This window comes from Rhinopithecus bieti, unplaced genomic scaffold, assembly GCF_001698545.2.
Source record: "Rhinopithecus bieti isolate Rb0 unplaced genomic scaffold, ASM169854v2 scaffold_3734, whole genome shotgun sequence".
In the NCBI taxonomy this organism is placed as follows: domain Eukaryota; kingdom Metazoa; phylum Chordata; class Mammalia; order Primates; family Cercopithecidae; genus Rhinopithecus; species Rhinopithecus bieti.
The window spans coordinates 4,122,036-4,149,403 of NW_016804423.1; the positions used below are offsets into that span (position 1 = coordinate 4,122,036).

At 43.7% G+C, this 27,368-nt stretch overlaps 1 protein-coding gene across 12 annotated transcripts in view; it reads left to right on the forward strand.

Annotated features, from left to right (window-relative positions):
• ARHGEF7 (Rho guanine nucleotide exchange factor 7) overlaps window positions 1–27,368 on the forward strand; it is a 146,588-nt gene that overhangs the window by 50,697 nt on the left and 68,523 nt on the right. For all 12 annotated transcript variants that reach the window (XR_001884685.1, XM_017868234.1, XM_017868236.1 and 9 more), the window contains 2 exons: window positions 6,414–6,615; window positions 21,429–21,517. Coding sequence is in view for 11 of the 12 variants with exons in the window: in XM_017868230.1 (XP_017723719.1) it covers window positions 6,414–6,615; window positions 21,429–21,517 (291 nt within the window). In the remaining variant the exon portion in view is untranslated. The remainder of the gene's footprint in view (window positions 1–6,413; window positions 6,616–21,428; window positions 21,518–27,368) is intronic.

Consider the following 27,368-nt stretch of genomic DNA (forward strand, 5'->3'; position numbering starts at 1 on the left):
ATGTATAATTTTAAGTAAAATAAAGTTAGATGTAATGTTGGTAATCTTACTGAGATCATAATAAGTACAGGATTAATTTTTCATTAGCTGCAGAAATTTCATTATGCTAGAAATCAAGACTTGCGCTCTCTGACCTGTGTGAAGTCTTTTTGGGGCTGATTGATGTTTTGATTGGGTGCTAGTGAGCTGCTTTCTCTTTGATGGAATGTGCCAAGACCTCTCTCAGCCATGCTAGGTAAGAATGAGTGTTTCTTTACCCTTAGGTTTTTCTGTGTGTAGTTTATCAATAGCACTTTGAGGTAGTTTCCTTGGATTAAAAATTAAAAACTTATCTTGAAACAAGAATGGCCAAACATTCCTTTGAAGCTGGGCGGTGGATGCATGGAGGGCCACCTGTCACTCTCTCCTTTTGTGTGCATTTGAATATTTCCATGTTAAAAAGTTAAGCGAAAAGGCAACTTGCAGTTTCTTGAATGTCAGTTTTGAGATCCTATTAAACCTCAGCTTTGAGATTGCATAGGACGCTTCCATGCCCCAGACGAGGATCTGTGTTCTGAGGGGCTGAGGCTGTTTACTCCCCTTTGCTCTTGTGTTGCTTCTTCATTACCTGCCTCCCTTTCAGTGTAAGAATGTGTCCTCCAGCCACCACTGCAGTTGTTGGTTGTTTTATAAGCTTGTTTTCATCTGTGAAACCGTCAGCCCCCTGCCCCAGGACAGATTTCCTGCCTCGGGATATATAAGCAGGCGTGAACAGTTTGATGTTGTGTTTACTGCTTTGCATTGCAGTGGAGGTTTTCACTTGTCTGCAGTGCTTCTCCACCATTCCAAGGAAAGAACACTCGGGAGAGTTCTTACCCACTTCCAGAGGCTGAGCTAAATCGAGCTCTTTATCCAGTTCGGCTCTGTGATGGGCCTCGGTGGTGAAAAATGTGGTAGGCGCCAGCTTTAGATTGAGGTATGGTTTTCCTCACAGATAAGGCATGAGTTCGTACTTCACTCTTAAGAACTTTGATCGACACTGCTGGAATTCCTGGTGTCTCTGCTGTGCTTTTTAGTCTTCAGCTGCTGGCTGCTGATAGGTACAGCCCTGAGTGCTGAATGCTGTTCTGAGAGTTTGGGGATGGCGTTTGTGAGGTGATTGTCCCCATCATCCTTCATTTCTGGGAGAGGTGACTTGATTTCTTAAAGTGCTTCTTCTGCTTCTGGAAACCAGGGACCTGGACGTCTGGCACAGTCCTGATGCTGGCAGGTAACCTTGGCTTCGGACCAGTCACTGAGTGTGTTTCCAAGACATGCAAGAAGTTATATCCAAATGTATTGTACACGTTGTTAAATATTTTCATATACCATATTTTGTCAGTTCGAAGACTTCTCTTTTTAAGTCATTTTAACACATCTGGAAGTATGTGTATCTTATAGTTGATGGTATGCCGTAATTTAATTGACAGTATTTGGTGGAATATAAAGACATTGTCTAATTTTTGGCATCTTACATTGGTTGACATATTATGAGGAAGCTGAAGCTTAGAGATGATATTTACACAAGATCATGGCACTCAGAAATAGTAAAGTTGGAGTGAAAATTGTCTCAGTCCTTTGACAAACATTTCTCCTTCTGTGAAGGAAATGACAGGTGCTCTTAGAGAGTGGAGGAGAGGGTAGAGTTGGCGTGAAGCAGCACTCCAGAGTTTCCTGGTTTTGGATTGTTAGGATAATTTCAGAACATGGGATACAATAAAGTAAACAGCTGATTAAGATGCAAGATACTGATGGGTGGTGCTTTGGCTCTAGGCGTCAGAAAGAGGCCGTTAAGGAGCATGGTGGGCATAGATGACCGTACCCGGCCAGGTCGTGTGCCTGGATGGGGTCTCTCTTTCCTTTGGGTTAGGGCAGTGGGGAACTGTCTTCACTTCTCTCCAGTTCACTTTTGTTGACATGTAATATCCATAGAAAAACAGTTCATGTGTTGTGTGCATACAGCGTGATGTACTGCATGATGAAATTTTTTTTTTTTTTTTTTGAGACGGAGTCTCGCTCTGTCGCCCAGGCTGGGGTGCAGTGGCCGGATCTCAGCTCACTGCAAGCTCCGCCTCCCGGGTTTCCGCCATTCTCCTGCCTCAGCCTCCCGAGTAGCTGGGACTACAGGCGCCCGCCACCTCGCCGGGCTAGTTTTTTGTGTTTTTTAGTAGAGATGGGGTTTCATCGTGTTAGCCAGGATGGTCTCGATCTCCTGACCTCGTGATCCGCCCGTCTCGGCCTCCCAGAGTGCTGGGATTACAGGCTTGAGCCACCGCGCCCGGCCGCATGATGAAATTTTATACATGGAACATTCCTGTGTAAGCAGCACCCAGATGAGGAGGCAGAGCATGACCAGCTTCCAACTCCTCGATGGGGCTCACGTTCCCCAAGGTATCTGCTGTCCTGATGTCTAATGGTAAAGATGAGTTTTATCCATTTTTGTATTTTTTAGCAATGGGATTCTGTGGCATATCTGTTTTTTTTTTTTTTTTTTACAACTGCCTTGTTTTTCTCAACTGAATGGTTTAGACTCCTTTAAGTGTCATGTTGAGTCCAGACAGGTGACAAGCTACAGTTTCGGAGAACTTTTTAAAAAAGGGGGAAAAATCCCCTCAATGATAAAATAGTGATGAAATACGTCTCTTCCAGCTTCCTGTAACACTATTGGCACTGAACGGAGCCCTCACTCAGCTGCCGTGATTTTAGGCTGAACTTGGTAGTATAGAGTGTGTAGTTGGAATATAGCCTTTTCTAGGACACCCTTTCCCAGCCTGTCCCATGCATCTTGCGCCCTGATGGAGCACTTGTTGGCATGTTCTAAGCAATCTGTCTTGAGAGTAATAGGCAGAAAGAATATTACAGAGCCCACATGTCCTTCAGCGTAATGACTGCCAAAGAATGGAGGTATGTTGTATTGGGACGTTTCACCTGGATACCTGGATCTGAAATGGCTGCCTGCCCCCTGTACCTTTCCTTGGATTCTCCCCTCTCTTAGACGCCACCCTTCCTTTCTGGGGTGTTGCTTTGCTGAAGTAATGTCGGTAGAGGTGCCTCCCTCATCCCTGCCTTGAGTGTACAGCGTGCCTGCATTTGCACACTCATGACTGTCATCCGTGCCTTGAGTGTAGAGCATGCCTGCATTTGCACACTCATGACTGTGAGGTGGAACGCCGCTGCCTCTTAATCATACCTCATCTCCCCCCTGCTTCCATTCAGGCCCGCGCTGGCCTCAGCCCTGGTGCTGGCTGGAGCCTCAGGGCTGGCCAAGGGTGCCCCCGGGCACCTGACCTAGGGAGGGGCCTGCTGCGCCTGTGTTGCTTTGCTCACCACAGTTGTGTTCTGGTGTTGGAGCTGATCACCAGGCTGCGTGCACTGTGAGCCTGTTTCCCACAAGGCCAGCGTGCCCAGGTGAGGTTGGATTACTCACAGGAGAGTGTGGTGGCGATCACAGCAGACAGCTGGTGAGTGGAGATGGTGGTTTGCAAAAAGAGAACTTTACATAGCACAGTGAACTCAGGTCACGTTTCACCGCACAAGAGCAAGCAGCACGTGACAGTTTCTGGATGGGAGCTTCAGTTGCAGTGGCAAACTTGACCCTGCCCCTTCTTGGTCACAGGGCCCAGAGAGCTTTGTGTCTGTGCTGGTAATTGTTTGCTGGTGCTTTTGTTGCCAAACAGTGAAGAGAGACTTCTTGATTAAATATGAAAAATGCATTAAATATTTCACTTACAAATTTGAATTATTAAATATATATTTATAATTAACAATCTGTAAACACATTTAAATAGATAAGTATTAAATATTTTTGGAATATTACAGCTACTCCTTACTGAGGATCTGTTGTGACCTCTTTGATGCTTTACCTTTTAAAAATGTTTTTTTCAGTGATTTATACATGCACTTAGTTTAAAGTCAAGTAATTCTCTGAAACCTGCTATTAGGAAAAAACACAGTAGAGACGGCCACTTTTAATTTTTTCCTTTGGTTCTTTTTTGTTCATTTTTATGGTACATAGTACATACATGTTTATGGGGTACGCAAGCTGTCTTGATACAGGCATACAAGGTGTAGTAATCGTATCAGAGTAACTGGGGGCGTCCGTCCCCTCCAGCAGCCGTGACTTCTGAGTGCTGGTTCTTAAGAAGTGCTTTCTGACGTGGATAGTTGTTAGTGTGGTGTCCTGTGGGGCTGAGGGGGCGACCTTGTTGGACGATTCTGTTTGGCTGTCTTGCTCCTCTGTTGGTTTTTTGTAGGTATTTGCCTATGTGTCTCTAAATAAAGTGCCCCCTTTTTTTCTTAATTTGAAGTGATATCAATGTGGATTCCCACAGAGAAAGAGGGGCTGGTGCTGTTTTCCTCCCCTGGCCCCCTTTCCTGCATAAATGCCTAGGCCCGTCGTCCCCATGGCTGAGTTCCACCATGCTTTCACTGCGATCCGTGTTCAGGGTAACATGACGAGGCGAGTGCTGTTCAGAGCAGAGCCACATTGTATGCTATGGCTGTTCTTACCCAGAACGTTTTGTTTCTGAGAATTAGTAATTCTCATTTCTTTAGTTTTCTGTGTACTTTTTGCAGGTTGCAGATCTAGTCCTTTGCCTATTTCTAAGGGTCTCTTTGACATTCAAACGCGTTATTTTTTTGTCTTCTCTTCCTGATTAACACTCTTGGAGCCTGTGCCGTACTTTAAACTCCCTTGGTTGTGAGCCAGGCTGGCCGCACAGCTGCTGCCTCTGAGCCGCCTTGCGTTGTCACCTGGGACACTCCCCCTGACTGTGTAGCTCTCCTCTGCCTCTTTCTCTCAGTTTTTTTGCTGGTTAATCCCCCTGTTTTGGAGAAGCACCTTTTTAACTCCTTGAGAAAGGGGTACATGGGAGGTAAATTTTTGAGATTTGTGTATCTGTAGATGTCTGTTTTATTAATCAGTTTTTTGTCTTTAGTTTTCATAAGTTTAATTATGGTATGAGTTGGTTTGAATTTCTTTAAGTTTATACTATTTGGGGTTCACACAGATTCCTGGATTGGTATATTTATGTCTTTTGCCAAATTTGGGATATTCTGAGCCCCGTTTCTTACCCTGCTTTTCAGCTCTGCCCTCTTAGACTCAGCTTCTGAGACTGATACCAGTCTTTGAAGTTCTCTTATTTCCCACAAGTACCTGGGAGTGAGTGTTGCTGGATGGGGGGCTGATGATGGGCCTGCTAGTGGTAGAGCGGGGGCTGTATGTTAAGAAGTATGGGTGGTCTCAGGCCTTCCCTATGGCTGGGTGGAGGGCAGGGAGAAGCCGGTGTGGGCAGATGGAATCGCCTGCTGCCACCTGGTGGGGTAGAGGCCTGGACTCTCTGCTGATGTCACTGGTGCTCCCTGGAGCTTTGGACATTTTGTGCAGTCCGTGGGGACATTGTGTTGCAGGTGGGCTGGGCTCGCCTACTGTCCGTGGTAGGGAAGTGGAGTGGGCCAGGGCTGAGGTCTGCCAGGCGGCCCTTTTCTTGCTCCTGTGCTGTGCCCTTTGGTAGTTCTGCATCTCCAGCCTCTCCGGAGCTCTGTCCAGGGCAGATGGAAATCAAAGAGGCCCCAGCCCCTCTGCCTTCCTCTTTCTACCTTTCAGAAATCTGAAAATATGTACAATTTTTGAGAAAAATGCAAATTAAAATATGAGGTACTATTTCTTCTTGTCAGTTTGGCAAAAATAGAAATGTTTGGTAATATTGAGTGTTGGTGGAAGTTTGAAATAAGAACTTTTAGATACTGTTGGTGGGGATGTTGCTTGGTGTAGTTTGTAGAAACCTTTTGGAGGACAATTTAAAAAGATATATTAAAAAGTTAACTGTAATACGTCTTCTGACAAGAAATTAATGTATAGGTTTGTTTACAGGTATATTCAAAGGTAGACATACAAATATTTTTAATGCAGCCTTGTCTATACAAGGAAAGCATTGTATATGGTATATGGAAATATACTGGAAATAAATAATCTGAAAATCCACTAATGGAGAGTGGGTTCCGTAATGAATGCTATAGTCATATAGCATAACATGAAGTGTTAGGTAAGCACCAGTAAGTACTGCCAGAGAAATGACCATGTTGTCTTAACTTTTGTGACTTGTGGAGAAGTATGTGCAGTGTGACTCTGTCTCCATGTACACAGATGTGTCTGATTATGTAGGTGTCACCGTGGCAGAGCAGGACCTTTGAATGCTGTGAAGAAGGTGTTCTCTGGGGGTTGGAGTGGTGCTAGTGGTGGTCATGGTGCACTGGAAGGGAGGAAACTGAAATTTCTCTAAATGTTTTTTTGCTGTTGGGCAGTTATGCTACCTTTGTACTAGTAAAGTATAATCTGTTTTATAATGAAGTAGACTGTTCTTGGTATAATTTTTCTCCCACCCTTCCCCTTTTAGGACATGACCGATAATAGCAACAATCAACTGGTTGTAAGAGCAAAGTTTAACTTCCAGCAGACCAATGAGGACGAGCTTTCCTTCTCAAAAGGAGACGTCATCCATGTCACCCGTGTGGAAGAGGGAGGCTGGTGGGAGGGCACACTCAACGGCCGGACCGGCTGGTTCCCCAGCAACTACGTGCGCGAGGTCAAGGCCAGCGGTAAGTGGCCGAGCCTGTCCTGTGTGTGGCTTTTCTTTGCCATGAGCGGAAAGAAGTAAATGTACTTGACATAGCGTTTACTCTCCAGCTGGACCTGTGCAAATGACCTGGTCTTAGGATATGGTTTTTTGTTAGATGTAATGGATTTTCACCTCAGCCCCACATTGGGGCCCTGGCATCAAGGGCTCTGTAGTTACCAGGCAGCATTTCCTTTCGTCCTGGCATTTTTCAGATGTGAAGAGAAACATCTCAAATCTTTAATTGTTGCAGTTTTACTGTGATAGAATTGATCCTTTTTTTTTTTGGAGGGGGTGGAGGTGGCTAGTGTCAGGACTTGGAGTTGGTGATCCGCAGGCTGGATTTAATTTTTGTGACTATGGGTGCTTTTGGCAGTGGCGTGCAGTGAAGTGATTTCTGTCATTTTCTTCGCACTAGTGATAGTATTTTACAAATGCATTGCTTCCTTATGTTTTGTAGTTGTTCACATTGTTCACCGACTTTCCGATGTTCGGCTTGTGTTCTTATGAAAGAATAGTGATCCTTGGCACGTGGCTGTGGCTGCCGGGCTGTCGTGCCTGTTGTGGAGGCGTGTGGGTGGGTGGCGGAGGCGGGGGCTGGGATTGGTCAAGGGGACATCATGTATGTAACTTGCATCCTGCCCTGTGGTTGAAAAACACCGTTGTATACTCCAGTTCCTCTGATTCTGCTGGGGAAAGAGTGACTTAAGAGAATAGCTGATACACAGGGAGGTGTGGAAAGAACGTGATGTAAAATTATAGCTCTGCTCTAGGGCCTGGGTGACGGAGCCTCAGAGCCACAGGTGTTTCAGATGGAAAATGAGGATGATAGTTCTCCCTTGTGTGGTCTTGTGGGGTTGAATTGTTAAGGTTTGTGCTATGTATGGAGTCTGGCAGAGTAGGAGCTAAGGGAATGTTAATGGCTGCTATTGTTTTTCTAAGGTAGCAAGAAAAAAAGATTTATAAATGGGAATATGACAATTTTGATGTAAAAATATTTTTTCAGTGACCTCAGAAAATAAGTGTTTTTTAATAAGGCAGCTGGCAGCCCTTATTTGTAAACTTCTCTGGTGGAATTTTAGGAACACATGCCTATTCTTTTCTATTGTATGTATACATACACATATATATAAAGCAGTTTGCCATTTTTAAATGTACTGTTCAGTAGCACTAAGTACATTCACATTTTTATAACCATCACCACGGTTTATCTCCAGAACTTTTTTCTGCTCAAACTGAATTCTCTTCCCATTAAACAGTCCCCTTTCCCCTCCCCAGCCCCTGCTCTCTACCATTCTGCTTTCTGTCTCTGAATTTGATTACCGTTGGTGCCTCATGTAAGTGCAATCATTTTGTCTTTTGACTGGCTTATTTCACTCAGCATAAAGTGCTCAAGGGTTTTCCATGCTGTAGCGTATGGCAGAGTTACCTTCCTTTTGAAGGCTGAATATTTCATTGTGTGTATGTACAACATGATGTGTCGATGGGAGCTTGGGTTACCTTCACCTCTTGGCTATTGTGAATAATGCTGCTACGAGCATGGTTGTGTAAGTATTTGAGTCCTTGCTTGTCAGTTCTTTTCTGTATATACCCAGAAATGGAATTGCTGGGTCAGATGGTAATTCTGTGATTAAGTCTTGAGGAACTGCCACGTGGTTTTCTCCAGTGGCTGTACCACATCACGTTCCCAGCAGCAGTGCACAAGGGTTCTGCTGCTTCTGTGTTCTCGCCAACTTGTTTTGTGTGTGTGTGTGTGTGTGTTTAAGTAATAGCCATGCTGTTGGATGTGAAGTTGCTACTGTTTTTCGTAGTTGTTAATAATTTAAAAGGCAGTATTTTTTATTGTAATAAATCGACTTGGGCAGAATTCTTTTCTGGCTGCTTGTTATGTTCCAGTTAATGTATAAAGTACTTTCCATTTGCAACTCGGTTCTCCCCATAACCCTTGAAGACAAGTGTTGCTGGGCTGTTAGGAAGCAGGTAGGTTACAAGTACATGACATCCTTTAAAAAATCTGTGCATGTGTAGATCCCACTGAGCGTGGCACGGGCACCAGGCTGAGGGGTGGAAATGGCAACTTGACAGACATCACTGTTAGGAAATGCAGTTTTGTCTGTGACTCAGTTGGATGGCGCTGGCCTGAATGAGCCTGTCTGGAGACCTAGGGCTAGGGCAGGCCCAGTCCATGCTGTGAGGCCATCTCCTAGCCTGGCCCTGCCAGTTGGGGAGATCTTTCTTCTGGGGACCAATGAGAGCAGCCCTGGGCCAAGAGGCCTGAGATGGCGCCAGTGGACTTTACAGGAGGACACTTGAGCCAGGGCAGAGGAAGGAGGACCTCGTTGCTCACCTTTGCCAAGGAGAGTTGAGGTTGCAGAGCTGCTGAGTGGACGCACCTTTGGAGTAGGGACAGATGCTTGTTCCAGCTGGTCTGTCTTTAATTCTTAAGAGAACTCCTCCTCAAGTGTGAATCCTGGACTGACTGAACCACAATAAGAGTGCAGGTGAGTGGGTTTTCACCTTTCATGTATTTTTCCTTGTGAATTTTTTAGAAGTAACCCAGCGTAAGGAAATTACACTGAAAAGAGTGAGGTTTGTGGATCTCAAAATCTTCTCCAGTGGGAAGTGGTTTTCAGACACATTTGAATGTCATCAGTGTCATCTGCTGTGGGAATTGGTCTTGCAGTGTGCTGTTACCTCTGATAGCCCACAGGAAGGCGTCATGAGCTCCCTCTTTGGAGTGGATTGTGGGTCCTTGAGTGGGCAGCAGCAGAGGATGCTCTGCAAGGACCAGCAGGGCGTGTTTAGAAACACGGCTCTTGTGAGGAACAGTGCTCTCACTTTGTTCTACCCGAAGCCCCCACTCAGGTCTTATGTGTGTCTGAGCATGTGTGCATGTCCGGTTTAAACGTGTGTGTACATGGTGTGTTGCCATCAAGGAGCTCTTTGCAGGGGCCACACTGAATCCATAGGTGTATTAGGGTTCTTCAGAGGGACAGAACTAATAGGGGAGATTATATATATATATATATATATATATATCTCAAGGGGTGTTTATTATATATATTATATATAAAATGTATATATAATAAACGTGTATATATAATATATATAGGAGTTTATTAACTTACATGATCACAAGGTCCCACAATAGGGATGTATAAATATGTACATGTGTATATATATGTATATATGTATACTATATGTATATACACGTGTATATGTGTATATTATATGTATATATACACATACACGCATGTATATATGTATACTATACACACACACATTTCTGTGTATACTATATATGTATGTATCTGTATACGTATAGTATACACCAACATATGTATACTATATGGTACACACATGTATCTATGCAATATTATATGTATATACACGTATAGATGTATACTAAATGTATACACACACGTAAGTATACACACACACACACACACACACACACACACACACACACACACAAACAAGGTCCCACAATAGGCCATCTGCAGGCTGAGGAGCAAGGAGAGCCAGTTCGAGTCTCAAAACTGAAGAAGTTGGAGGCCGACGTTTGAGGGTAGGAAGCATCCAGCACGGGAGAAAGATGTAGGCTGGGAGGGTAGGTCAGTCTCACCTTTTCACATTTTTCTGCCTGCTTTATATTTGCTGGAAGCTGATTAAGTGGTGCCCACCAGCTTAAGGGTGGGTCTGCCTTTCCCAGCCCACTGACTCAAATGTGAATCTCCTCTGGCAACACCCTTGCAGACACACCCAGGATCAATACTTTGTGTCCTTCAATCCGATCAAGTTGGCACTCAGTATTAAAATTACAATAGGTTTTGTGCCAAACTGAAACCTGAGTAGCTTTGGAAAATTTCCCTTTTTTTCCTGTTTATTTTTTTAAATTCAAGAAATACCATTTTTGAGCATATTAGTGATTAATAAGCTAAACTTTTTCTGATGGTTGAACCAAGGGAATAACCTTCTGTCCCTGTTGATCTCTGATTACCTCAGCATATTGTATGGAAAGTTATGCTAGTTTTAGTTTATTTATTTTTAATTTTATTTTGCTCTTTTATTTTGAGATGGAGTTTCACTCTTATTGCCCAGGCTGGCGTGCAGTGGCTCTCACTGCAACCTTGCCTCCTGGGTTCAAGCGATTCTGCCTCAGCCTCCCGAGTAGATTACAGGCATGCACTACCATGCCTGGCTAACTTTTGTAGTTTTAGTAGAGATGGGGTTTTACCATGTTGGCAGGCTGGTCTCGAACTTCTGACCTCAGGTGATCCACCTGCTTCAGCCTCCCAAAGTGCTGGGATTACAGGCGTGAGCCACCATGCCCAGCCTAGTCTGATTTTAAACGGGGGCATTTGAGGCAAGTGTGAAACCACATTTTTTACCATGTCACTCTAGAGCAGTTAAGAATAAAACTCTAGGATCACAATTACATTTCAGTACAGCAGACTTCCCTCTCATCTCTGGCTTTGCTTAATGTGGTTACAATTACCTGTGGTCAACCCTGGTTTGAAATAGGTGAGAACAATACAGTAAGATACCTTGAAAGAGAGACCACATTCACATAACTTTAGTTATAGTATATTGTTATAATTGTTCTGTTTCATTATTAGTTGTTGTTAATCTATTATTGTACCTAATTTCCAGATTAAACACACATAGGTATGTATAGATAGGAAAACATAGTATATATAGGGTTGGTATATATACAGAGAGATAGCTGCAGTTTCAGACATCCAGTGGGCAGTCTTGAAGGTACCCCCGTGGATAAGGACGGGCGGCTGTATTTCATGTTTTCCAGTAGTTGATGAGGCTTTCTGATTTTGGAATTAGGTTTCCTTTTTTGAAGAGTGTGTTTAATGTATTTTGATTTATAGTTAATTAGCGCTTGATTTTTCTGAAAACAAAATTGTGCCAGGTTCCAAACTTAGAGACTTCTCTGACCTTCATGTTAGGATCATTTCTTTATTCATGAAAACACTGACTTCCTTTAAATTGAGGGTTTCTCTTCTGCATTATATTTTAATTTGATGTACAAATATTTTTACTGAGTAAACAGGAACTGAAGTTTTTCTCTAAATGACATTTTGTTAGGCTGTTTATCTCCAGGTAAGTTGACCAGATGGTCCAATTCATCTCTCCTGCTTCCTGGGGAAGTGTAAATAGCCATTGGTGGTTTGCCCTCTTGTGGTCGGAGATGGAATTGTTCTTGTCGAGATTCGCCTTTGTAACCCGTGGTGTAGGATTTCTTGTTTGAATAGTCCCTCTTTGGAGACAGACATTTTCCAGGATTCTGTAATAAGGATCTTTCTAATGCTTGTATCAAAAGCATCGTATATTATTCCTGAATATGTACAGTCTTATGGAAGGTAAATAATTGTTACTTAGCATTTATTTTCTGTGCACATTTTTTGTAGGTAAAGCCTATGGATTTCTACAGCATTTTTTTTTTTTTGAGATGGAGTCTTGCTCTGTTGCCCAGGCTGGAGTGCAGTGGCATGATCTCAGCTCACTGCTCACTGCAACCTCCTCCTCCTGGGTTCAAGGGCTTCTCCTGCCCGAGCCTCCCGAGTAGCTGGGATTACAGGCGCCTGCCACCACACCCGTCTAATTTTTGTATTTTTAGTAGAGACATGGTTTCGCCATGTCGGCCAGGCTGACCTTGAACACCTGACCTTGTCATCTGCCCGCCTCAGCCTCCCCAAGTGCTGGGATTATAGGCATGAGCCACCGCGCCCAGCCTCTACAGCATTTTTTACAGGCTGATAGGTATTTGTGTTTTTCACCCATCCACCCTCACTCTTACTCTCTTGCTTCAGAATTTCCTAAATTGAAGGGAGAAGGTCAGGAGAGAGGCAGCGAGATCCATTCTGGAAGTGAGTGGTGATGGTGGTTGCTGTGATTAAGTAGAAGTGGAGGCCTTCAGCCGCATGTGGCCACTGTGGCCTGGCGCACACGGTTAGCAGCTGTGAGAATACACCTTGTGCTCTATGTGCCTCCAAGACCCGTTTTCTGTGTGTACATGTGGACTCAGGCTTTTTTAGATGATTATTTCTAATGTGCTGACTTCAGTAATTCTCCTGTTTCTGGACAGCTTATTATCTGTTGTACAGTAAAGACATTTCTTTTGAATGCTGTTTTGGGGGCTGATTAGCTTGAGATGATAGGGCTAACAATCTGTGTTTGGCAGTGATGTGAGAACTTAAATGGGACTGTCATTTGCTGATCCACAGATCTTTAACGACTGTTCACATTGCCACTTTTTAAGTTGGTCACTTTTAAATATTTTTTACTTACTTTTGACGTAAAGCAACATAACATGCAGCTGAATTTTGGGTGTTGTTATTTATTTAGCTGTGGAGGAACAGCGTTTGAGTATAATCTGTGCAGGGAAAAGGACAGAGTACCACAGAACCTTGCTTCCCTTCATGCCACTGGGTGTGAGCTTGTGCTGTAGTCCTTCCTCCTCTCCAGTGAGGACTGGGTTTGGACGGGACACACGAGGCTGCGTTACAGGATGGCCCTCTCAGCACTGTTGTTTCTCGATGTAATTGTTTTTAAACAAGAGAGAACACAAATTAGAAGACATGGGCCCCCTGAGGCAGGTGTAGGGAGCGTATTACAGCATTATGTACAAAGGGGTCTTGGAATAGATGGTTTGAAAATGTTTCTGGCGTGTGAAAGTGAATATTCTCCTAGATTGGTATACCAAGCCTGCCCTCACTCACTCACACGTGGCTGTCTCCCATCGTCGGTGATGATTACACATCTTCCATTTCAGGGGCACATCCCATAGATCAGCTGACTTAGAGTAATTTGGGGTCAGGTTGTTAGTCTTCCAGTATTAGAGCTTCTCTTTTAAAAACAAGTTTTATTTGCATTTATGGTTAAGTAATTGTATTACCTACATGCCACATGCTTGTGGCATGTGATAGCCAGTGGATGGAAGAGCTTATGTGGGGAAGAGTGGAGGCCTCCCAGTCCCGCAGGCCTGATCCAGGGAGAGCCATTACTCACCTGCTCTCCTCCTCTATGTAGCCGCCTTACAAGTCTTCACAGTATGCAGAGACTTCTCCGCTTTGATTTATAGGGTGTATCTCACTTGATTGCACTTTGCTTGTTTTTTTTTTTCTCTCTCACAAATGGAAGGCTTGTGGCAACCCTGTATTGGGCAGCACTGTCAGTGCCATTTTTCCAGCACCCTGTGCCCACTTCTTGCCCCTTGCTGCATTTGGGTAAGTCTTGCACGATTTCACGCCTTTTCATTATTGTATCCATTATGATGATCTGTGATCGGTGATCTTTGGTGTTCCTGTTGTAATTGTTTTGGGGTGCCATGAACCATGCCCGTATAACATGGCGGACTTAATCGATCAATGTTGTGTGTGTTCTGACTGCCCTACTGACCAAGAATTCCCCATCTTTTTCTTTCCTTAGGCCACTCATGCCCTGAGACACAAAAATACTGAAATTAAACCAATTTGTAACCTTACTATGAACTCTTAAGTGTTCAAGTGAAAGGAAGAGTTGCATGTCTCTCAACTTTAGATAAAAAGCTAGAAATGATTAACCTTAGTGAGCAAGGCAACGTATAAAGCTGAGACAGGCTGAAAGCTAGGCCTGTTGCGCCAGTCAGTCAAGTTGTGAATACAAAGAAAAAGCTCTTGAAGGAAATTACAAGTGCTACTCCAGTGAACACATGAATGATAAGCAATGAAACCAGCTTATTGGTGATATGGAGAAAGTCTGAGTGGTCTGGATAGAGGATCAAACCAGCCACAACATTTCCTTAAGGCAAAGCCTAATCTCTTCAATTCTATGAAGACTGAGAGGTGAGGAAGCTGCAGAAGAAGAGTTTGAAGCAAATGGAGGTTGGTGCATGAGGTTGAAGGAAAGAAGCCGTCTCCAGAACACAAAAGTGTAGGGTGAAGCAGCAAGTGCTGACAGAGAAGCTGCAGCAAGTCATCCAGAAGGTCTAGCTGAGATCATCAGTGAAGGTGGCCACACTAACAGGCTGACTCTGGTCTGGGGCGAATGTAGCTGGTGACTGAGTTGAAGCCAATTCTCATTTACCATTCTGAAAATCCAGTACCCTTAAGAATTATGCTCAACCCACTCTGCCTCTCTGCACTGTGAGTTAGAACAGCAAAGCCTGGATGATGGCACGTCTGCTTGTATCATGCTTTGCTGAATATTTTAAGCCCACTGTAGTGACCTCCCACTCAGAAAAAAAAGATTCCTCTGAGTATGTTACTGCTCATTGACAGTGTACCTAATCACCCACGAGCTCTGAGGGAGATGTACAAAGAAATTAGTGTTGTTTTCATGCTGCTGACACAGCATCCATTCTGCAGCTCATGGGTCAAGGATTAATTCAGATTTTCGAGTCTTAGCATTTAAGGAATACATTTTGTAATGCCATAAATAGTGATTCCTCTAATGGATCTAGGCAAAGTAATTTGAAAACCTTCTGGAAAGGATTTACCCCTTTATATACTGTTAAGAGCATTTGTGATTTATGGGAGGAGGTTAAAATACCATCATTAACAGGAGTTTGGAAAACGTTGATTCTAACCCTCATGGATGACCTTAGGGCTTCAGGACTTCAGTGGAGGAAGGAACTTACCTATGTGGTGGGAACAGCAAGAGAACTAGAATTGGAAGTGGAGCCTGGAGATGTGACTGAACTGCTGCACTCTCATGAGAAAACTTGAATGGATGAAGAGTTGCTCCTTATGGCTGAGCAAAGAAAGTGGTTTCTTGAAATAGAATCTACCCTTGCTGAAGTGCTGTGAACATTGTTAAAATAACAAAAGATTTAGACTGTTGCATAAAGTTAGTTGATAAAGTAATAGCAGGGTCTGAGAGAATTGACTCTTAATTTTATAAGAAGTTGTATGTTTGTAAAATGCTATCAAACAGCATCTCACGCTCCAGAGAAATCTTTCATGAAGAATCGGTTGATATGGCACACTTCATTGTTGTCTTGTTTTAAGAAGTGTCCATAGCCACCGCAACCTTCCACAGCCACGGATCAGTCAGCAGCCATCCATGTCGAGGCAAGACCCTCTACCGGCAAAGAGATTACAGCTTGCTGAAGGCTCAGATGATTGTTAGCATTTTTTAAGAAACATGTATTTTTTAACTAAGGAATGTACTTTTTTTTACACAGTGCAATTGCAAACTTAATCGACTACAGCATAGTGTAAACATAGTGTTTGTATGCAGTAGGAAACAAATTTGTGTGACTCACTGTATTGCCATGATCTGAAACCAAGCCCTCAGCAACTTCAGGGTCTGCCTGTGTACCCTGTTTGACTTACCTTCTTCCTCCTACTTTCTTCTACTTTTGTTCTTTGTGATGAATTTGTTCTTCTGTTGGTGTGCTAAGTGAGATGCTTTAGTGTTAATTGTATTTCGGTGACATTTGGCAGATACCTCCTGATGCCCCATTTTGTTCCGTGAAGATTCACCTTGACCCTTTTCTTTATCCTCCCACATTCTGCCTTTACTCAGCTGTATCTTTCTGTTGCATTGTCAGGGTTGTTCACAATTAACACCAGTTACACTTGGCTCTAAAGCCGCAACCAGCATCCATTCCACAAATACTTACATTGGTGACCACTGTTGTGGAAACTGAGAGACACAGCAGTGGGAAAACCAAGAGTGTCTTCCCAGAAGTTACGAAGTGCACCTGAGGTGTCCTGCACAGCACGAGGTAAGGGTGAAGGTCTGTGCTCTCTGCTCTCCGCTGGCATCTGAAAAAGAGGAGGGGGCTCTTACAGAATGAAAGAGACTCAGAGGCACAACAGCCAGATGTGCTGTGCAGACTTGATTTGGTTCCTGATTCAAATAAGCTGACTTCAGAAAGCCATTGTTTTGACAGACAGGAAGATCTGAATATAGACTAGGCATTAGATACTATTTAAAAATTATTAATGTCGTCAGGTGTGATAATGGTCTGAGGTTAGGGTTTTGAGTTTAAAGAAGAAAACCTCCCTTTACTAATACTGAAGTTTTGGTAGGTGGAGATGACCTCATCTCTGAGACTTGCTGATGGTGCTTCTAGCAGAGAACAAGGCAGAAGTGGATGAGGCAAGCTCGATGCTGAGGACTGCTAACGTTAAGAGTGTACATGGTTATTCTCTGTATGTTTATGTATATTTTTAAGTTTCTATCTTAAAGTTTGGGAAAAAGTAATGGCACAATTACAACGTTTTCAGACAGAGATCGGGAGTATTAGCAGATTATCCCTTGAACAACTAGGAGGACGTCACCTGACAGGAGGGCGCATGTGGTTCAGGAAACCGGCAGGCAGACACTGCTGAGCACAGGCAGACGCACATAGGCAGTGACTCTGTGAACTCTTGAGTGTATGACTAACAGCCAACAAACCACGCACAGTGCCCCAGCGCCGAAGGTCGGAAGAGGACGTGGGAATTCTGAGTTTTCGGGGCCATGTCTGCTCTGGTGGTTGAAGCCAGCGGTGATGATTATCTCTGGATTTTGCTGGGTCAGCGACACATCACAAATGAAAGCGTAACCACTGAAACAGAGGGAAGCGACTGGGTGGCTTTCAGTCAAGTGGAAGAGGCAAGTGAGGACTAACAGAAGTGTGTTTTAAAAAGAGGCAGAAATTCCCAGCCCTGTGATGGTGGAGCTGCCTCAGGGTGGGGGAGGGCATCGCACCTGGCTCTCCGGACCTGGCCCTCGCCCAGTTGTGCAGCGTTCCCGTGTGTCTTGGTGGACTCTGGTTTTGCTCGGGGCTGGCTGTACTTTCTCAGCCCAAGGCATCCAGAGCTCTTCAGTTCTGGAAAGGATCTGCTCGAGGACTGCTTCCTGCTCACTCCCTGATTTTTCTCCGGATTATCTTACTAGATGTCTTATTTTGCCCCCAGTTTTAATCTGCTCTGCCTATTTGTTTGTTTCACTGTGCTGTGTTGTAGTCCAGTCCTCTGCTTGTCAGTTCATTAATTCCCTCCTCACGGCGATACTAACCTGTTTGTGGAGGTTTCCATTTTAGTGACCATATTTATTTCTAGAAGTTTTGCTGCCGCTTCAGATGCTTTAAATCCTCATAGTGCCTTTTTTATTCCTTGGGTTTGGTCCCAATTGCATCTCTCTCCTGTCATTTTAAACAACAGATGACATTAGGTCTTGATTATCCTGTTATTTCTACTCTGGGGAACCTGGTCCCTTTATATGCCACATCTGCTCACACCCTCCTGGCAGCTCAGTACCTTCTGTGGCTGATACTGTTTAATGGTGGGTTTATTCCTGATGGTGGGTTCCTGTGTACCCTGGGTGGTAGAAATATTTCTACAGAGAGGAATAACATTTGCTCCTTAGGGGTTCCCAGAGACTTTTTTGTCCCAGACAGGTCCTGGTAGTCCTGCAAGAGGAGAGCGTGGGTTGGAGTGGTTGGAGAGCGTGGGTTGGAGTGGTTGGAGAGCGTGGGTTGGAGTGGGTCCTGCTCAGCAGGTGCGGGCTCGGGTTTTGGTTTCCTCTAGGCTGTGCTCCCATCTCTGAGCAGCCTGCACACTTCCTTGCTGTGTCTCTAGACCAGTGCACAGACGCTTCCAGACATCTTTGCGTCGGCTCTGCGGGTTACTGAGGGATCCAGTTTTATTTGCTTGGGTTGGAGCAGGTCTGTTTTCTTCCTGCATTGGGTGTAGCCCCAGCTGCTGGGGCCTGGAGGCAGGTCTGTCTCCCTCCCCTAGTGAGAGGGTTTCCTCTTCGTTTCTGGCACGTCGTCCCCTCATTTTCTTTTACACATCTATATTTAAGTTTTCTTGTTTTCAGCATTTTTCGAGTCTATTGTAAGAAAGGGAAGACTTGCTGCCCCAGTCAGCCCCTGGAAAGGTAGCACTAAGCTGCATTCTCTTGGTTCCCCACACCTCAAAACCAGTGGATTTTATTAATTTTTAGCTACCAGATGGGCCAAAAATGCTGCTTTTCTTAGGATAGTAGGGCAGTTGAGTATTTTCTAATCTGTTTCCTGGCTGTGTGCTTTTCTATCTGTTATGAATGGCCGTAATGTAGCCTCTCTCAGATTAATTTCAATGCTGTTTTTTGGTAGAAGCTACTAGCAGGCTTCCTAGGCTGCCCTGGAGTTACCTGTGCCCCTGCTGCCCCGTGCCCCTCCTGTTGATGGCACGTTTCCTCTGGCGTGACCATCCCAGGAACCTGGACAGTGGTGGGGCGAGCAAAGAGCCTTGCATTGGAAGTCAGGAGTGGCCTGGCTAGGGTCTGGCAGCCAGGGGCTTCCTGTCTCCCCTGCAGGGTCTCCTGACAGACCCACCTTGGGCGTTTGTGGAAATTACGCCTCCTAATGGGAAGCAAGGGCACGTCGTGGGTGGCACACCTTAGTGGTGCCCTCTTGTTGAAAACGAACCACAGGATGTTTTGGGGAACTTGATCTTGAGACCTCCCATTCAGCAGCCAGCAGAATTGGGAGCTTTTTTTTTCTAAGGGAGAAAAGGCAACCTGTGTGGACTTAATCTGATTTGTCTGGGTTTCTTTTGCCTATTTTTTTATTTTATATAATGTTAGTAACCTGAAACTTTTCTTTTGAAAACTTTTTTCCTTATAGTTCTTACAATAAATTAATTGAACTTTATTAACTGTGGTGTTGAGTTGTGAGGTATGTCTTAAGTTTAAAATAACAGAGCTGCCAAAATCATTACTTTTAATATGATTTAAAGCAGATTCAGGGTCACCATTAGGAAGCTCACTTCACTGGCACGCATGCTGACGTGTGGCTTAGGATCGTAGGGGCTGTCATTTAGGTGTGGACGGTCTCCCCTGTGATGGTGTTTTCTCTCCTGCCTCCAAATCGCAGATTTCAAAGATGAAAAAGTGTTGTTTTTTCTCAAATGAAAACGTTTCATAGTTTTTTCTTCTACAATTAAATTCTTAGCTGTAGAAAAGAGATTGAGTAGGAAAGTGTGCTAGCAAGAATAGATGGCTTCTCCTCCTTGTAGCTGTTACAGTGTAGAAGGGATTTGTTTCCCGTGAAGTTTTGTTTTCCGTCCTGTGGGCAGAGAGAACTCTTGCAACTTGGAGCAGTACCTTGTTTTGTTGTTTTCGACCACCCGGAAACAGTTAACAGCGAGGCATTGAGGGAAGATTTAGGAACTTCCGTGAGACGTTGAAGGAAGATTGAGGCAAACGGCTCCTCAGGAGGAGGAGCCAAGGTTAAGGAGCATGAGGTTGGTTTGGGGCATTCTGGGTTTCTGTTGCAAGAAGACGGTGCAGCTCCTGAGGAGGCAGTTGATGTTAGGGACCTGCAGCCTTAGAGTGTTTGGGGTTGAAGGTGCTGTTTTGGGATATACTACCTCAGACCCCGGGACACATGGGAGGAGAGGAGAGCAGAAGGCACGGACTATAGACAGGTGCTGCTCACACACCAGAGGAGAGGGGTGTGTTCCCACCCAGTGAGGGGGTTCACATGGCAGGATTCTTGCAGTGGAGGTGAGCTTTGAGGGAGAACTGGTAGGAACTAAGTCTCCTAGAAAATGCTCATCAGACTTTCTTGGGGCAAGAATGTGGGAAAAAACCTCTCCCTTTCCTTTGTCCCCACTAGCCCCAATTTGATACACCGCCCCTGTAGCCCTGGAAAACCAGTGGTAAACAGAATCCGTAGAACAAATGTTAGATGTACAGAATGTAGAATCAATGTTAGACCTATCTGCCCACCCCATAGAACTGTTGGTAGATCTACCCCATGGAACTGTGATAAACACACACACACACACACACACACACACACAGAACCATTGATAGACCCACCCCATAGAATTGTGATAGACACACACTGTCCATCTCATCATTAATAGAAACACACATGCCCATAAAACCGAACCCACCACATAGAACCAATGATGGACACCATACACTGTCTGTAGAACTAATGGTAAACACACAGACACTGTCTGTAGAACTGATAATAGACACACACACACCCCCATAGAACTGTGGAGAGACAGACCCACCCACACAACCAGCAATAGACACACCCACACTGTCCATAGAACCGGTGATAGAGACCCCTTCCTGTAGAACTGTTGGTCGACAGACCCACCCCGTAGAGCTGATGACGGGCATGCACGGTGCCAGGTTTTTGTTTGGCAGGTGTTTCTTCAGCACCTGTTATGCAGAGTATGTGTTGAGTGGATGTGGAGCGAAAGCAGTGCTGTTTTAAAACATCGGAATCCTTGCTGGAATCGGGACTGCTTTAATGGTCTCGCCTGGTGTGGAAGTGAAGATGGTGTGGGTTTTTCTTGTTTTTGCCCCTGCTTGAGATGACTTTTCTTTCTCCTCCTTGTCTTCTGTGAGTGATGGTTATTTCAGGCTCTGAGCCAGATCCTGCTTCTTTAGAGAGACTTTTCCATTCTGAGGGATCGGAATCCCTAACTTTTAGCCCCGATGTTTTAATATTGTTACGTATCTGCCCAAATGCCTTTTATTTGGGTGTCTGGGTGATGCTTTATATTTACCACACTATGGAATTGTCCTTGTAGCTAACTGCTTTGGTTTTGGCTGCCATTCGTAGAGCAGTCTCTTAGACACCTTCGGCTTGAAACGGGGAGAACAGGGTGGAGATGGGGTGCTGTGATTGGCCTTGGTGAGCCGAGCCTGAGGGACTGGGTTTCTGGGGCACCTTGGCTTGCCGTTTGGCTTGTTAATTTGGTGCGGCTGCTGGGTGAGTATCCTTGGCCTGTGTGAGAGGCTGGAACTTTTGTCATCTTTAGTACTGATCAGTAAAACTATGCTACGTTTTTATTTCAGAGAAGCCTGTGTCTCCCAAATCAGGAACACTGAAGAGCCCTCCCAAAGGATTTGATACGACCGCCATAAACAAAAGCTATTACAATGTGGTGAGTAATTGCAGAACATTTTTATAACGAACTGGTTTTTTGACTGTCTCTAAAACTCAGCAATGTAGAATGTAGGTGAAGTACCTAGAATAGGAAGAAGGAAATAAAGCTCATTCATCTGCCACACAAATGTAACCACCATTAAGGTTTTGGTCTGTTTCCTTCTAATCTCGGTATTTTTGTAATTGTATGTTTTTGTTTTAATATCATGTATATGGAAGCGTCCCTTGTCCCATAACATAGTAATGTGGCTGTTTCCCCATGCCATAGCCAGTATTCAAAAATGATATTTTAAAAGATGTATAATGTGATTTGAAAATTTTATGTGCATGGAGTGCCATTCTGTTTGTATTCAGCGCAGACTGTAAGTACTTTAGACATAGGGCTTCTGATTTATTTTTTCTCTTAATGTAGTGTTTCCCAGGATTGATGTGTACATGTCACATGGCGTAGAATTAGGGGAGCGTGTCTGAACACTGTACATGTTAAAGACAGGTGTTTCTGGAGCCGAAAATTTGCTGCTTAATATGTTCAGTATGGGATACTAAATCTGTGTAGTCTAATGCTATTAAATATGGTCTAATGCTATAAAATCAAATGTATAGTCTCATGACACTAAATCTGTATCGTCTAAACCTTCTTAGTACCTAAGCTTATGTAGCAATTGCATGCTCTATAGAAATGGAAAATAATTTATTTTAAAGAATTTATTAAAATTTTAAACTTCTCAATATGATAACAGAGTAAACCCTCTAAACATATGTATGTTTTGAATTCTGGGGAAAATGTGCATTTGTTTTGTTATTTCTTTCCCTACTCCCAATCTTTTTTATTTTCTTGGTGAGGAGATATAAATATGAACCCATGAGACCTTTGAATTGTTGGTGTGAAATAGCAGTTGATTGGTGTTTTTGTGCAGCAGTCATTTTATCGTGAGTGTTTGATTTTCTGTGCCTGTGTTGGGAAACGGTGAAAGGTTGTGGTGAAATGGAGTCTGAACAGCTCCACCACGTGGACCTGTGCCACTGTCCTGTGCTGTGGGGCTTGCACTCTCAGCTTTCTCCTGAGTGCCCACCTTCCATCGGCCCCAGCATCTTACTACAGGACAGACTGGCCTGGGGATCACTCATGAATAACTTTATTTGGTGCCTGCTCTGTGCAGTGCTGTTAAAGGCACCAGGGTGCACGGTGAACAGAATGGCGGCGGGTGCCTCTCCCCTCGCTGAGCTCGCACTTGGGTATGGGAACACAGTGGTCTTCTGTTGCCTCCATTTTTACTGCTTCTTTTTCATAATTTGACATCTCTGCACCTTCTTGTGAACAGGTCTCTTCATGCATCATGCCACTTCTCTTACCTTACTGGCAATCCTTGACTTCTTTTTCCTCGTATTTGGTCAACTCCAGATCCTTTTCTGCCTTGGAAACCCTTTTCTTTGCTTCCCCTCTTTCTTCCCTTTTTTTTCATTCATCTTCATTTGGCTACTTGGACTCTGCCTTTTCACCTTTGTGGACTTTGAGAAGATCAGACTCCTTTTAGCGTGTCATGTGGCCCATGTTCCCCGGGACACCTACTTTTCTGTCGTCTCTCCTAGTGCTCTGCATCGCCTTCATCTCTTGTCCTGTTGGGCATTTGCTCCCTGGATTTGGCTCTACTAACTTATTTCCTTTTTTGTGTGTAATGTAGTGTATGTGTAATTTTGTGTACATAGCTACAAAGACAGTAGGTGGGTTTTATGGGTTGTAGGAAAACTTGAGTTTTAACTCCTAGAGCTGCCCTTTCCTCTTGCATTCTTGTATAAGACATTGCTTTCCTGGGGAAGGCTTCATGTGGTGAATAACACAGCCACAATCCACAGTGAGGTTCCAAAGGGTGTGTTACTTTCTGTTATGGTTCAGGTCCAGATACTTGTGTTAGAAAAATTGGTTAACAGCGTTTAAATTGGTGCCACGGGCATTCTTTACTTTCTTCTTTAATCTTCCTTTCATTAGGCATTTTATAAAACCAGGCAACCATGCTTTTTCAGAAATCCTGGTGGGTTTTACTTTGCATTATATATTCTGTAATACTTCTCAGATTGAAGCATAGTCGATACCTTTTTCATTTTCCTTCTCTAACTGTCCTTTTACAGAGAGGATAGCCTGGGTATTATAAGTGCTCCTTTCTTCGAATCAGCCAACTCTTTCATACAGAATGATGGAGAACACCTTGACCTCAAAATTACATCTAAATTGTTGTCTATATAAAGCTGCATTTGTAAATAGAACATGGTAAAATTACAGTTGTTGTAGAAATAAACTCATAGAATTCATAGAAAATCATCTTTTGATGTAGTACTCTCATTTTACAATAGAGAAAACAGAAGCTAAATGCCTTGTCCAAGGTCATACACTGGTTACTGACTAAGTCAGGAATCAATTTCAGCTTTCCTTAATTTTGTATTTATAAATGATACATAAAAATAGAGAACAGAATACAACACAGAACAAAACATGATAGATAATGTGTCAGGCATTTCCACACCCCCTTTTGTAGTTTCGTTTTCACAGAAAACTATAAGGTGTTTTTAACGCCACCGAGAGTTGAAAACTTACTAAAGGGTAAGACCAGTGTGGACCAGTGGTGTTAAGGAAAGTTACATGAATGACTTGTCTTAACTTGGGATCAGTATAATGGAGTTGAGGGAAGAGTATTCCATGTGAAAGTACCAACATTTTGAAATTAAGAGACAATGAGGCAGGTATGAATGGGATGGGTATGTGTCTTCCTGCTATCGTATAATGGTTAAGATGAACACGAAAAAGACACTGGGAAGTAAAACTCTTAGTAATCTGTCTGTTATTATGGACCATTCAGTAACTATTTCTCTCTCCTCTCCTTCTGGGACTCCTGTTGTGCAGTTAGTCAAATACAGACAATATTTGAGCCATTGTCTTCATACTGTCCTTTAATTTTTTTAAGCATAATTTCCTTTAGTTCTTTGGACATATTTATAATAGCTGCTTTGAAACCTTTATCTCCTAAGTCCACTATCTGTGCCCCCCAGAGACAGTTTCTATTGACTGTTTTTTTTTTCATGTGTGTGTGCGTGCGTGCGCGCGTGTGTGTGTGGTCACACTTTCTTGCATGTCCTATAATTTTTTAAATTGAAAACTGGGCATCTTACACCTATTTTAGCAGCTCTGGATGTTTGAAATCCACCTCCCCTGGGATATACTGTTGCTGTTGCTGTTTCTTGCTCAGTGACTCACCTAGAGCACTTCTGTAGTTTGTCTCCCCATAGTCACTGTTGTCTCTTTTTATTTTTTTTATTTTGTTTTATTTTAATTCTGTCTTTCTAGGATTCACTTTTGGATAGCATAATTTAGTATTCAGCCAAAGATTGACCAAAGATTGTGCTTAAGCACCTGTAACAGTCCAGGTATTATGGCTCACACCTGTAATCCCAACACTTTGGGAGGCCTAGTTGGGAGGACTGCTTGAGGCTAGGAGTTTCACACCAGCCTGGGCAGCATAACAAGACCATGTCTCTACAAAAAAACAAAATTACCTGGGCTTGGTGGCAAATGCCTGTAGTCTCAGCTACTCGGGAGGCTGAGATGGGAGGATTGCTTGAGCCCTGGAGTTTGAGGCTGCAGTGAGCTATGATTGTACCACTGCACTTCTGGCCTGAACTACAGAACAAGACTGTGTCTCTAAAAAAACAAAAAACACCTCTGAACGTTAGGTTTCACTCTTTGCTGGTGATCTGTATGGGGCTGGGGAATGCATTCAAAGAGGGGGCTGGGGAGGAGCATGACTTTTTAAAAGTTAAAGGCAGTGGATGAAATGACAATAGGCTACCTAATGAGAGTTTAATAAATTCCTTGCCTTAAACAGTATAAGCCAGATCACAGGTTAATTGGAATGTTATTTGCATCAGGTATAATGCAAGGTTATCCTTAATGTCTAAAGAGCTCATTAAGACAAATACATTAAGATTAATAGATAAATGGGAAAGGATGTGAACAATTTAAAAAGTGGTAAACACTAAGCCTTTGGAAAAAAACGTTAAACTTACCATAAAAATTGTAATAGCCATATTTTCTGTAATCAGTGAAAAGAGATTTAAAGAGAGAATCTTTAGTTCTAATGGTGGAAATGTAAACCCATATAGAGTTTCTCAAAAGTAATATGGCAGTTATATATAGAATTCTGAAAGTGATCAAGCTCTTTAATTTAGGGCTTTCTCTTTAATTCCTAAATTTCTTGAAATCCATTCCAGAGAATTAGCCTGAAATATATTCAAAGATGCTTGTGTAAAGGCATTTTCAGGATTATTTGTTATGGTAATAAATTGCAAGCAACCCCAGATAACCAGTATGAGATGAACAGAACCGGAATGATTAAGCGATCAGTGGTTTGTCCGTTTGTAATTATTAAAGTGTACATGAGCCTTTAAAAATACAAAACACATACATTTTCATGTTAAGTGCAATAGCAATATAAAATTACATAGATGATATGATCTCGTGGTATTACGAAGTTGACATAGAAGATAGAAGACGTTGTGTTAGAGAATGGTTTCTTTCGAGTGGAGGAATTTTAGCTTCCCACTAATATAAGGGATGGTGATTACAGGGGAAGTCTTGGCACCATAGTCCAGAATGTGTTGGAGATAGAAACAGGCGGGCCTCTGAGGCTAGGGAGGAAGCCAGCGTGGAACATGGCAGGGACACAGGGCCTTGGGCTTGGAGAGTGACAGGGGAAGGGAGAGGAAATCAAGATCTCTTAAATGCAGATCTTTTAATTTCAATTAGTTTTTGTGACAAAGCCAGCCAGTACTCTTGCCTTTATTTTCTCACATCTGTACTGTTTGCAGCCAGTCTGTTAGCTGTGTCTTAGGGTGCCCTTGTTGTGTAGGTAGTTGAGCATTAGTTGAGATCACAGCGGCTTGATGCAGTGGAAGGTGCACAGCTTTTTTGTTGGATCTTCAGTGCTGCTTAGCCTGGGTGGCCAGGAGCTTTGACCCTAGCTTCCTGAGCCCAGTTCTCTCGTTTGTAAAATGCGGTTGGTAATGCTGGCCCCGACCTGGTAGTATTAAGTGGACTGGCAGTTGGCCTTAAGGCCTCCAGCAAAGTCCTGGACCTTAGAGGTTTTTGTGTTTCTTAAGAAAAGTATTTAAGAGCATTGGGAACAGAAGGCATCACTGAGGCCACCATACCATTCTGTTTGTAAACTGGAATCCCCGTAGCTTTTGAGGGTGACCTGTGAAAGCCGTAGCCAAGGTGGCCTGATCATGTAATTAAAGGAGACAGGTTGTGACCTGATGTGCCTGAGCTTGGTGGGTTTGACAGTGAAAGCACACGCGTCGTGCCCATGGCATGGTGACCGGCCTCTTTCCTGATGGGGATCAAAGGAAGGGGTTGGATGCCAAGGCTGGAGAGAATGATGGTCTAGAGTTGCCTCTCGGGGAGACGAGGAGCACCCCCCTCCGTCATTAGAGAATGAGGTTTCTTAAGTCGCTAACTGGGAAGACACAGGCCTTATGGCCTTCTCTGCTCAGTGATATACACTAGGGTTTGATTTTGTAGGTTCTGTACTAAGCCGTTCTCATGCTGCTGTGATGAAATACCAGAGACTGGGTAATTTATAAAGAAAAGAGGTTTAATTGACTCACAGTTCCACATGGCTGGGAAGGCTTCAGGAAACATACAACCATGGCGGAAGGCACCCCTTCACAGAGCAGTGGGAGAGAGAGTAAGTGCCAACAGGGGAAATGCCAGATGCTTATGAAACCATCAGATCTTGGGAGAACTCACCGTCATGAGAACAGCATGGGGGAACGCGCCGTGTGCCTCCACCACCCCCCCG